Here is a 13,838-nt window from a genome sequence, read left to right as displayed (position 1 = left end):
ATGCATTTGAATGGCAGAAGCTCTTCAATGAAATGAATGAGACAGCAACACACAGGTACAATCGATTCAATTTTTACGCTTTCTCTGTTAGTTTGGCCCAACTCTTGTTTGAACAACATCTCTCTATGGAGAAAACGTTGTCAGGTGGAAACAACAACACAACTGAATGTCCAGGTTGTTGCTTCCGTAAACAACAACACTGTTGCTGATGAAATTTTCGAATTTGAAAATTGAAACTGTTATTCCTAGACTTTCAGCTTACAGAAACAAGAATTTTTGAGTATTCTCAAGTTATCAGACTAAAGAATTGAAAATCTACAGAATTCCTAAGTTACCTCGAAGAATTTTGAGAATTTCTCGAGTTACATTTTTTATTTTCAAGTACAGAATACCGAATTCAGAACAATCAATCGGGAATAATATTGAACAATGATTATAATTGTTACATCATCAATTTATTGATAATGGTTAAGCTTCCGTGGTTCAGTGGTAGAGTGGACTTAACTGTCCAATCTTCGCCACGTCAACAAATAACGAAGTCAAGTGATTTTATTGCGATGAGCACGACTTGATTTTTTCGAAACCACTCATTTATTAGACCAATTTGAGATACTAGTTTTGGTTGTTCCACCATTATCAATCTTTGATAAAAGATTGCTAATGCTGGGACAATGGTGTAATGATCGAAAATAGTATCTCAATTTTTTTCTCATAAATTAGTAGTTTAGACAATATCAAGTTGTTTCCATTACAGATGCCTACCAAAACATCACTTTCACAAAAACATATTTTTTATTTATTTATTTGCAATGCAAATGACACAAATGTAATAACATTGGTAGATAAAATAAAGTAGTCCTTGTGCTGCTATTTTTCTTTCAAATTTATAGGTGACCAAGGAGGAGTCCAAGATAAGGTTAGACTTTCACGTACCTACAATTTTTATAAAATTTTAGTCCAAAAAAAACTATAAATTTCAAAATAAACATGAAAACTATAAATTTTGAATTTAGATGGCTTGAATTAATAAAAATTGATTAGAAATATTCCACTCATTTACTTCTTGTAACGAATAATATTGAGTTATAAAAGAAAATTTGGAACACAAACTTGTAAACACTAAAGCTGAACTTAATTTAATATAATTCAAGTGCTGCAAATATTGTATTGTTTTACTACAATAAATAGATGATTTTATTGTGTTATTCAATTTATTTTCCACAACACTGAAACTACTGTAAAACCGAAATAATTTTTGCAGTAAGAAAATCATTTTGTGAAGACAGTTTCACTCTAAACAGAGACCAGAGAGAATAAAAGTGTTGTAAGGTCGTTGACTGCAATGGGGCATATTTGTGGTGTACCTTGCAGAGGTAATTTCGAACGGGCAATGATAATAAATACAGTGATTTACTGCACCAATGGTCATTCACTCACTTTTCTCTGCATCATTTCACTCGTGGTACAATGCCATTATGGTTTTCCTTTCTTCTCTCAACTCTTTTCCTTCTCATTCTTTCTTCTTCATCTCTCTGTTTTCGGTTTTGTTGGAGTTACTGTTCAATGACTTCTGTATACTGTACAGAGGGATTACAGTACTTAAATACAGTAAATATCTTTGATATAGGATAGTGTATAATATAGTGATATAGAAAGTGCTCACAGTTTAAGGCTTGCGGTTTTGTAAGCCATCTAACAAACTATAGGTATATTCTGGACAACTAACGAAATAAACTCTATAGACCATTCTGAGTTACATTCTGCTGATGTGACCACTGAACGATTATTGTAATAGGAAATTGAAGCAAGGGTTGAGTGGAGAAGAGCATTTATGCAAAACAATGTTGCGGTTGAACTGTTTTCATTTACAAAAGAGAGGGAACGTAAGGAGTAATGGGAAGTTTAAGGAGAAGTAGGATATGCTGCTTCTCATTTCACTACTAGATGGATTGGAATGCATTAAAATCGAAGTAATAGATATATTCTACAACTGAGTAGAAGATTGCAATGGATGGAGAGAAGAAGGAGAAGGAGGAGGAAAATGAGGCGGAGGCGGAGGAGAAGGAGGAGGTGGAGGAAAATGAGAAGGCGAAGGAAAAGGAGGTGGCGAAGAAAAGGAAAGAGGAGTAGGTAGAGGAGAAAAAGGAGAAGGAGGTAGACTAGCCGGAGGAGGAGAGGAACGAAAAAGAGTAAAAGAAAAAGAAGGAGGAATAGGAGAAAGTTGGCCAAGTGAGGAGGAGAGAAGAGGAAGGAGGAGAAGTAGGATCAGGAGGAGGAGAGGAACAAAGAAGATAAAAAGAGAATGAGAAGGAGGAAAAGAATAAGGGAGAGGTCTATGAACTGATGAATGATAAAAGGAGAAGTAGAAGAAGGCAGAGAGGATGATGTAAAAAAGTGAAAGAAAATAGAAGAGAATTGATCTTGTTGAAGATTGTTTTTCATTATATTGTATAATGCCACAGCCTATGAAGATCACCCCCAATTCAAAGATTCTAAATAATTGACTCATGAATTCTAGATTGGTGATAGAATCTTCAATCCAGTATCATAGAAAGTTCAAGTCTTTGTGAAACAGATCCCAGAGCTTCAAGGCCAGACCAGAGATATGAGGATTCCACAGGAATCAGGAATATCCAGACATGATATACCTATAAGTAGATAAGCCATTGTTGATGTCTTTCCGTGGGGAGGAATCCCTTGATAGATAAAAAGGCAAACAAAAATAACAGTTACCATCATAAAATAACACGTATAGATCCTAACATTGGTTGGCGTAACATTCTCCAAACAATCACTAGCATAATTCGAAACAAAGTTATACTGTATTGGAATTCAATAAGCCATGATTGCTTGACTTTTAATGGTAGCTGTACTTTGTAACTTGTAACTATGTAGCTGTAATGGCCAGGGTTGTAACTGACAGTTATAGAATAGCAACTGGTTATAGAATATAGAGTTGGAGCTGTTAGAAGTATGGAGTGAGGAGTATAGAGTATAAGTGCAACTGGAGGAAGTAGCTGTAAGAGCAGAACGTTGTAGAGCCTTAAACCAACTGACATTGCAAGGTGAAGACCAAAATGTAATGCATACTTGTCAAACAATGTGGGTGATTCAGATGGTTGAAGAATCGAAAAACTGTTTTGTAACACTGAAATCCAGGATGATTCTGGAGCAGTAAACATCACCTTGAAACAATAGAATCAGATACTGAGTTACGTCGCAAGATTGTACCGTAGTCATGCTCAGTACTGGAGTACTTCAGACAACATTTTTACATGAACCTGACATGAATGTAGAAAAAAGTTCTCTGAAGTACTGCAGAACTAAGCATGACTACGGTAAAATCTTGCGACGCACATGCAGTCTTAGGAGAATAAAAATTAAAGAAGAAATAATCATCATCATCATCATCTTCACTTCAGGGATTAGGTTTATTAATCAACCTGTTCCGGTACCCATCTCTTCCTTGGCCTTCCTACATTTTAAAGAAGAAATAAGTAGAAGGAGAAAAGCAATCTAGAAAGAGAAAAAATAGAGAAAACGAAGTTTGCATTCTAACATAGCCAACAAGAATGAGCTAGTCAATTAAAAATTTATACGATGGCGTAGTTTTCAAATGTTTCATTCTTGCTCAGTGATAATTTGGTTATGAAAAACTGCGGCAAATTCAGGAAATGAGATGAAGTTATTAGCACTGAAAAAACAAACCCCTGATTAAAATCAAAACCTCAGACTTAAAAAAATTGACCCGATTAGACCACAAAGGTTATTTCTGGCTGACCAATTCTCATACAGGAAGTACAAAATGGATATATGAAGAATATTATTTGATAATAGCTTATAGTTATTGAATAACAAATAACCAATAATGGCACCCGGTTTTTGTTGGTACGAAAATTTACGTTTTGTAGTCTCAGAAAACCACTAGAATCTGTACTTAGCAAAACTAATCAAAATTTATATTTCACACCTGATAACGCAATTAGATTCGGTCCAACCTTGAATCATGCTCATCCTACCTTGAAGGTCGAGTATGCATGATGTGAAACGTTTCGAGTTTGATTACAACAGCGTAATGTATTGGTGCTTGTTTACTTCTTACATTTACTATATTTTTGTATTTGGAATTCTTCAATTATTTATTAAGTTCACAGGAATTATTCTACTGAGAATTTTTAGAAAGAGTCATATCAATAGTTTGAATCAATTCTGAAAGATTTAAGAATAAACCATGATATAAAAAATCCGAGAGAAGGTATGAACAGTCAATAACATCAGAAAGATTAATTCATAACTCAATGTAAGGAACAGAGAAAATCCTACAAAAAAGTATACTTCTCACTAGTGGCTCTCAGAAGAAGGATGTCACGATTATCAAGATGTCAAGTTCAAATGGAAAATACAATACAAGCCGAAGTGCAAAAGAAATGAACAAGGAGAAACATGAGAGAGAAAAATGCGTGAGAGACTAATCCTCATCTCAACAAACGCACATTTCCATGCACCAAACTGTACGTCACCGTAGCACGTACGGTAATAATGCAAAACGTACGGTATTACCGTTATTTGGGCGTAGATTTCCACACAAAAGAAGAAAACCCAAAGCAAACTTCACAAGTGATAGAAATATTCCTACTGCCATCAAACTTGAGAACTCAGTTCTTCTACAATAATATTCTCCTTGTTCAAGAGTGAAAAATGAAGAAGGATGGAGAGTTAAAAGGTGGACGAAGATGGAGGAGAAGAGTCAGTGAGAGAGAGAATAAATCACGAATTTTGGCAATAAGATTGGCTTTTGATCACGATGCTATTGCCGTTACAAAATGAATTATAATGATAAGTTTGCAGATTTTTATGTGTTTTGTTGTGAACTCACATCCAAGCCAAACATCAATGCTCTTGCACTATTTTTTATGTGAATTATTATTGTAGTTTCATGTCTAGAAGAACAAATAATTGTTAAGTAGTTTGTTATTTTTCCAATTAGATCTAAATATTCTTTTCCAAACATCAAAAATATTACCTTACATTATAATTCATTACAATAACATTATTATATTTTCAAGTTGATATTGAATGAGTCGAAAATATAAAACTCTTGATACTATTAATCGCAGACTTGAATTTGTTGATTTTCTTGAATTACAGTTTTTTATCATACTAATAGCTAGTTTCACAGCTACCGTACAAGTAGCAAGTAAAACAAGTAACAAGTTGTAGCAATATTATACAAGTTACAACTTATAAAGAAAGGTCTAGTATTTATAAAACGGATTTTGACATTATTTTTCAAAATACATCTACATATTTGATAGGAATAGATAGAAAATAGCAAATGGTCTATTATCATTACCGTATCCAACAATGTTCTAGTCTAAACACTTTGAATCTACATTATGAAAAACAACATTATTCTATTATTTATTTAAATTTATTAATCTCATCATGATGTAGAATTACAACTAATACTTGAAAAAACCACAGAAGTCCTTTGCCCAGAGCAGTTCCTTTTTTACTCTTTAGTACAATGTTTATGGTCTTGTATATTAAGTTTTTTTAGTTTTATTTTAGTGTGCATTTAGTGTTTCGATTTTTATCCATTGTTTTGGTATTTAATAGCGAATAAATCTTATTTGATTTGAATAATTATCATTCACATTTCGTACATGGATTCACAATATAGAAAAAATCAACATCAATTTTGTAGCTCAGCCAACAGCCGCTACAGAGATTTCACCAATCCAAGATTAGAGAGACAGGAACTGCTACAAGAAGCATTATCATTAATGATCAAAAATTATGATTTGGAGTCTCACAGATATGAATGGGACCTTCATCATACACCATTTTTTCAATTGGAGTGATCTACCGCTATGGAAAGTAGTGTAAAAAATCTCAAATTAATTTCACGTTAGTAGCGACATTTTCACTTGACTTCATTTTCTCTCCTCCATTTCCTCAAGAAAAAATGTATAGTGGGATTCACTTTAAACTGGCAGAATTCCGTATCAATAATATCAAGGCCTACCATGCAGTCTTTGCTGACAGTTGGGAACGAATGTAGACTAACATCGTCGTTGAGACTAATATTCTAGTGGTATCAGAATTTAATTCAATTATGAATCCGCCATGGGTCTAGCACACCTAAAAATAATGGAAATCGACGTGAAAGTACAAGCTACTTAAAAAAGTCGCACACCCATTGACACTAATTAACCAAGTGCATGAAATTATGCTGCATATAATGTCGCTGACGTTGTGGAAATAGATTAATATGAAAACGTGTAGACGAAAAAGTAGGATCTGTATGAAGCTAAATGTAAGATGCTTCATACTCATGTCCCAAAATCATGATCATAAACTGTTATTAGCGGAGTCATAAAAGTTTTCACTTTATAAGATTATTGCCTGAATGATGATAGGTTGACATTAGGTTGATCAGTTAGGTTGAACGAGGATGAAGAGGTTTGTTAGTTGGGATGGAGTTATTGATTTGTTTCCAAAGTTTATCATATTATGTGCGTTAAGTTTTAAAAGTAAGTGCTTTATTTGGACTATCTTCAGAATATTTGAATCTGATTTCCATCCTTGATCATCTTTTTACTCGAATATTTTAGTTATTTTCTCTTTTACCCAATAGATTCAATTCAGTTCTAAGTCAACATGAAGTTCAATTTGTTTGCTGTGTTATAGTTGATTTCCCATAATATATAGCTTACAAATTACAAATTTCAGTTTGTAAGTGTCCAAGTAAAGTGTTAATGTAGTTATTATTTAAACTAACGTTCATAGACTTTCTAGGTTGTATAATTTAATTGGAATTTAGAACTATTCAATTTTATTGCATCTATCAGAAGAGTGAAGATGGCATTGCTACTCAACAATGGAGTTGAAAGACTGATCAGTTATATTAACAAAAATAATTATTCTGAAGCCATTCAACTTATTGTTAATTTTGCTATTTGAATGTTCAAAAAGCAGGGTTTCACCTTTCACCCAAAACTGTGAAATTAAGATCAATTCCAGATTTTTCTTTTATTGGTTTCAAATCGAAGTGGAAACTGACATTCTTATTAATTTCATTTCCTATTTCTTCTTCCTATTTTTCTTCTTCAGAGTTTGACTGATATCGACTGTGCACTATAACACAGATCTCAACTTAACAATCAATCCAGTAGCACTTCTTAAACTAAAACTTTCAATCGAACAACACCCGTTTTTTTTTATTAAAATTTTTGATTTTTCAACTAGAATTTTCCATTTCACAAGAACCGTTCTCTGCTGCACTGTAATTATGTAAAACAAGATTTTCTTCCACGGCAGTGAAGTACGTAATTTCCAACAGTTTCTGGATGTAATGCGAAATACATCACTGAACAATATGAGACAGTTTTCCATCAGTTGTCACAGTGAGAGGCCTGCACATTCACACAATGCTCACCGTTAGCATATCACATGTGTGACCAACTGAGATAACTCACATGGTGTAGTATACGCACAATCACACACCGGAATCACGTCGCAAGATTTTCGGTCATGTACAACGTAAATTGCAATATCAACGGTACATTTCATAGTGTATAGATGATGTTACATAGTATTCATAGCAATTCATCGAGAATACCTCTATGAATTCCTTTATATTGATCAGATTTGATAAAAATATATCCTTCAAGGTTAATAGCTGCATTGTAGCCATGTGAAATATTTATTTATTTAACAAAGATTGATAAGACACATAATCATAATATGATAGGAAATGGAGTGACAGGCTTATAGCCCTTATTATTCCATTATAGTAGATTAGTCGGAATTATAATCCTTTACAGAGAGTTTTAAATTTTTTCAAACTATTCAACCTATCCAAATTACATTACTTATCAATCTGGTTGTTCAGAGCACACTTAGGTATGTTGTTCTATAAGCTACTTCAATTCTTCACCGAAGCACAGGTCTAAGACTCAAATGAGGGTCACATTCATAGTAGAAAAAGTTATACTAAGGGATTTCAGTGAAATATTGAACCTCCTTAATGATGACTCGTGAACTGATTAATATACAAAACGTCCCATCCCATTATATTCTATACACTCCCATCTATGGACATTGATATGTCCAAAGCTCCGCCAATTTATGTAGATGCATAACAATATTATCGATCTTATCTATGGTTATTACAAATTGTTTTTTTTCATATCATATACAGCTCAATAATTATTTTCTTAATTTATATTCTGTAAATTCATGTATAATTTTGCTGTATTGTAAGCTATTGTATATAAGTGTAAAGGCCATTATATATTGTAATCTACATAAATAAAGTACTCAATCAATCAATCTATACACTCCCATATAATCAGAGATCTTCGAAATGAGAATGAAATCAATTGCTGAACGTAACTCATTCAACGCACAGAACGTAGTCTACAACAGTGTTGTCAGTAGATTTTAATTTTATCAATTAATCTGAAACTCTATTTAAAATTTTTACAGTTAGGGGAGTTCTGAATTTGATCGTATTTATTCGAACTTCCTGTTATGAGATAACTTCAAGTAGGTCTTCAAGACGGTTTTAAATCTTTTTGAATTGAATACAAATCAATACCAGTTATTTTAATCATGCCTTCATGCCTCTGCTCTGCTTCTCAACTGTTTGGTTTGCCTCCCTTCTCCAAAATACAATGAAATGGCTATATGGTCTTGATTTGATATTATAATATTCAGAGCCAGATATTTTTATAATATTCAGAGCCAATAATAAATTGATGATCAACATTTAAAAACTTGCATCATTGTCTTCAGTTTCCCTTCATCAACGTGGTTCAGGCTTTCTGCCAAAGGTAATGGGGAAACATAATTTTAAACCCAAATTTTAATCTTACATATGATTTTACATTTTCATATTCCATAATGTATACTTTACGATGAAAATAGATCTATCTTGGATGATATCCTCTTTTTTATTCTCATTTTTTCTCCTATACACGAGGACAAATCGACTTATAAAAGAATGGCTACAAACTAATATTTTCTAAAGGACCAATTATCATAAATTATGTGTTAATAAGGTCAGAGCGTTTATTAGTTATCGCCGAACATACGAACGCCAAAAGCCTTGACTCTTAAACTTCCAGTGTGCCCCCAAGGCAGGTGAGCTCTGTATATAATCCCAAACTATAATTACTCGATAAGCTCATTCAACTGATGAAATTGCAATTACAAATAGATAGAATATTAATGATTTTAAAAATTTGGAAAAATAACTAACCTTTGATGACTGGTAGGTGGACACTGGGGCGGTAGTGTAGGTGGTAGGTTGGACCGTCTCTCGTCGCTATCTCTCTTCATTGGCTCCACGTGGTTCCGGGCATACTGCAGCTGACTGCTATGCACCGTCGCCGTTGGAACCTGCTCGATTTTACTCCTCCTTATGCTGGCTCGTTGGAACTGTGCAGTACCAGGCGCAAAATGAGCACTACCCGGCGCAATCTGTGCACTACCCGCCGTAAAAGTGGGCGTCAATTGTCCACTACCAGGCGCATATCGATGCGTGGGCGAAATTGTCCCCTTTTGCACTGCGTTTGCAATCTTACCATCCACTAGCAACTTTTGGGCCGTTGTTGAGATCCTGAACGAGTTCCTTTCGGAACACTGTTGGAACACATTTTTGATGCTGGCAAACCCACTTGATTGCTGCTGTTGATGTTCACCCCCACTGTTTTTTCTTCCTGAAAAACTATTCTTCCTGTAACTGCTCGATTTACTGGTCACCTCGTTCTGGATGCGGGCCTTCAACGCATTGAAATCACCAATTTTCTGTGGCGATTTGTGGCCACTAGCAACACTAGGCGCCTGTGGGCCAGGTTTACTATTTTGGGTTTCATACCTTGAGTCCACCGACAAATTGCTATCCAAAGACCTAGGCTGGTATTGGTCGCTATACGCTTTCCACGTTGTTTTCTGCACTACTGGAACTAAACCCTCAGTCAATTTACTATCACCTACGCCTTCTCCTACTTTACTACAGTCTTGTAATCTACTTTCTACACCATTTATCACATCTTTGCTTCGTAACCTCTCCTTACCACTTGCAGAACTCACTCCACCCACCGAACTAGAGTAACTATTTTGATTGTAGACTTGAGCATGATGCAGATCATGTTGGCTATTTTTCCTGGGTGCTTCTTGATGGTGGACTTGATTGTCTGAACCGGCGTTGATTCTGTGTTGATTATTCTGACTCTCTTGGTTATCCAAACGCAGGTTCTGGTTATCTAACCGTTGATTATCCACAGAATGATCATGGTTCTCCAACCGATGATGGCAATTTTCTTCATTGTCAACCCTAGTCTGTGGTTCTGCCATTACTGGAAGACTCTGTTGTAATGATTGCCTCAGCATATCAATTTGATTCTCATAGTAAGTGTTGGGAGATCTTTTATTACTTGTTGACATTGAATTCATTGCAGCCACTCTTTCTGAATGTACCAGCTGAGCACTACTATTGTGTTTGTTATAATCACTTCTTGAACTTTCCTGACTCACATTAGCCTTACTACTATCGAAATACGATGAATTCAAAGATGACCTCTCCAAATTCAACATTTGGGAACTACTGTTGTGTTTGCCATACTCATTCCTGAAGCTTTCCTGACTTGCATTCGATTTGCTCTTATCAAACTGAGGACTCTTGCTGTGTGCATTACTTCTACCACTCTCAACGTATGATGGGTTCAGCGCTGATCTTTCAGTGATTACAACCTGAGAACTGTGTTTATGCCTTCCTTGAGAACTACTGAGCTCATTTCTTGAACTATCTTGACCAAAATTTGATTTATTTTTATCAGCATACGATGAATTCATCAAAGCAGAGTTGATCATTTGAGTGCCGAGTTTACCGTACTCAAGTCTCGAAGAACTGTCTTGAGAGGAATTTGATTTACTCTTGTCGATGAATGATGTATTGAGGGATGGTCTCCCCGTGTCCAACAAATGTGGAGTATTATTGCTGTACCTGATTGCATCATTCCGTAATACTTCTTGACTAATGGTTGCTACTTTACTGTCTTGCGTTACTTCTTGTGGATGTGTGCTGCTGCTTCTCCTACCATCAACAAATCCGGGAGGCGGATGTTTGTGATGTTGTGATGTATCGAGTTGAGATCGTGTGGTGGTCTGATGTGGTGGGGCATTGTGGTTCTGTTTCTGTTGATGTGGTTTCACGAGCCATTCGAACTGATCCTCGGATGGGGGTGGGGGTAGTGGTTCATCCGAGATAAACACCTCGGCTTCCTCGTCGACAGGAGGTGGTGAGGGAGGGGGTAGATCGGGCGAGGGTGGGTTTGGAGGCGCGCCCCCATAGGCGGCCCTCAGGTGGGGTTTTTTGGGCGGTCGAGCTGGCACCCAGTCGTCGACCGAAATGCTTGGCCCAACTATGATTGGTCCCAACACTGCAGTCGAAAGCGAGCCACAGCTTGAACTGAAAAAGATACAGAAAAATAAATTAAAGATTGAAATGAAGATTGAGAAAGAAAATAGATTGATAGCATGCTGAAGAAAGAAAAATAGTATTTACAGAGTTGGTATTACACAGTATTGGTTTTAAAAGGATAATTTGACAATAGATTTCATTGGGATCCTATTAGAATTAAAAAAAAACTACTAATAAAACATACGGTCAAATAATTCTTGTAGGAGAAATATGAAGCTGTTTTAATAGTTTTCATTTTTATAAATATAGATAAAGAAGAGCTATGGAGTGTGCCGAATTTTTTTTTCAAAATTATAACTTCTCCAAGATAATTTTTTATATAGTGCTGGATTAACTTGCGATTCTCACGGTATTGGAGTAGCTTCATGATGTAATTCAGCACATTATGTAATTAAATTCTAATATTTCCTCTATTGTTTTCCAACGTTTTCCTCGAGTACTTAGAATTGTTGCAGACGCTAAATCATCATAAAAAATCAGTTGAACATCCATTCTATTGCTGAGTCTTCAACATTGATTCAGGGAATTTTGCTGTATTCTGTCCTTGTTAGTTGTATTCCTTTCTCGTTCTATTGAGGGAAATTATTGTCGTCCCCACCACGTCCTTTGTAACTTGGTAACATTTTATTGGCGTCATTGCTAAGCCTGATACCTATTTTTGAGCCTGATTCGGTCGACGGGAGACCGCCTTTAGATTTTGTAGAGTACAGACATTACTTTTCTGAACTAAGTTATTTATTGGCCTGATTTTCCAGACAGTTTTTCGTTCTCTCCTGGAGACTAAAGTTATAAATAATTATTGGGAATCATATATCCCATCAGTTTTGAAATCGCATACCGTATCTTTTCATTAACTTATTAATGGCGTAATTCAATTCCATTCAGAGCGGTTGACTGCTGCAGTATATACTTATTTTAGGCTATACTATATGGATTAGTAACAGTCGGAAACCCATTAAAGGGTGAGTAATGAATATTCTATAGTATTGTTGTATTGTTTTTTCATGTTAATATTTCTTGTATGTATCATTCAACAACCCCTCATTCTACAGTTTTTCGTTTTCTCTTATTGTTTAATGGATTAATTAATTATTTTATAATCCAGATTTAGTAAACGGATTTTATATTCTACCATATTTAACTCATCAGCTTATTTAATATAAATAAATTCTAAGAGAACACTTTGAAATTTTTATTTTTAATGTAAATTGTATGTATTGTATTCATTAGATGATTTCATAAGAAATCATTAATTGAATACAATATTAATTATGTTATTTATTCTAGCATTATTAAGTAGTTGTGACTTGTGTTGCAGGTTTTTTTTGTGTTTGTGTATTCTCGAATACTCATTCAAGGATTGAGCTGTAAATATGCCTTGCTGTCGAACGAGGGCTGACGAATTAGCCGACCGAGATGGCTGGTGATATCGGACATCTGACCTTGCCGTGCGGGGCTGAAAGACGATCTTCGATCTGACGCCACTAGCCCGATGCCTGGAGGCCATCACCCTTCACCCTCATCGATCACCATTTTGACACCGGACTCGATGACGACAGATCTTAGATGAGTACTTGATAACCCCCACTACAATAGCAGATGCCCCCGTAAATTTGGTCTCTTAAAGACATGTTGTGTTGGTCTCTTGAAGACAGATTCATTATTTGATTATTCATGTGAAGATGTCTTTTGTAATATTTCCGATATTATTTTCATTATTATAAGAGCAGTCTGTCAACCGCATATCTATGTTCTTTCTTCCAAGACCCTCAAACCACTAGAATTAGGATCACATTATTGATAAGATTCAAATCGGCAGACCTCAGGGCCTAGCACAATTTCAACAACTAAGCCTTCTCCGACAAAATAATTTGTCACCAGGAGAGCGGCTTAGAAGCTATAATTATTATAGAATGCTGGTATTGTGATTAATAATTAATGGTTAATTCATGTCATGATTAAGTAGATTTCACATATCTCAAGCTAATAGATGAACAAAACATGAATAATACTATTGTATAGGCTATACAGCCAGCCAATGATAATTTTGAAAGCTTTGAAAACATTGCTAGAAGTTCCATGACATCACTAGATACTATTGCTCAAGCTCGAGTCATCGCTGCAGAATAAATATGAATAATTTGATTCAAGTAGAACAACTAGTACTCATTTCATCTTCAAATTATTCCAATTTAAGAACTATTAAATAGGAGGATAGCCATGAAAATCTCAAAACCATTTATAATTCACTACTTGTGGGCCATCTAAATCAAATATGTACACTGGTCATCTAAATCAAATATGAATCAATTAGCTGGTGCTTGGTTCGTAACCAAAATATTGAGAA

General features: G+C 35.1%; 1 protein-coding gene across 1 annotated transcript in view; it reads right to left on the bottom strand.

The window, feature by feature from the left end:
- Nucleotides 1-13,838, bottom strand: part of LOC111050429 — a 394,882-nt gene that overhangs the window by 178,172 nt on the left and 202,872 nt on the right. Inside the window, exon 9 of the mRNA XM_039430156.1 lies at nt 9,269-11,479. Coding sequence (XP_039286090.1) covers nt 9,269-11,479 — 2,211 coding nt within the window. The remainder of the gene's footprint in view (nt 1-9,268; nt 11,480-13,838) is intronic.

This window comes from Nilaparvata lugens, chromosome 6 (genome assembly GCF_014356525.2).
Source record: "Nilaparvata lugens isolate BPH chromosome 6, ASM1435652v1, whole genome shotgun sequence".
Taxonomy (NCBI): domain Eukaryota; kingdom Metazoa; phylum Arthropoda; class Insecta; order Hemiptera; family Delphacidae; genus Nilaparvata; species Nilaparvata lugens.
This window is presented reverse-complemented; position numbering and strand designations above follow the sequence as displayed.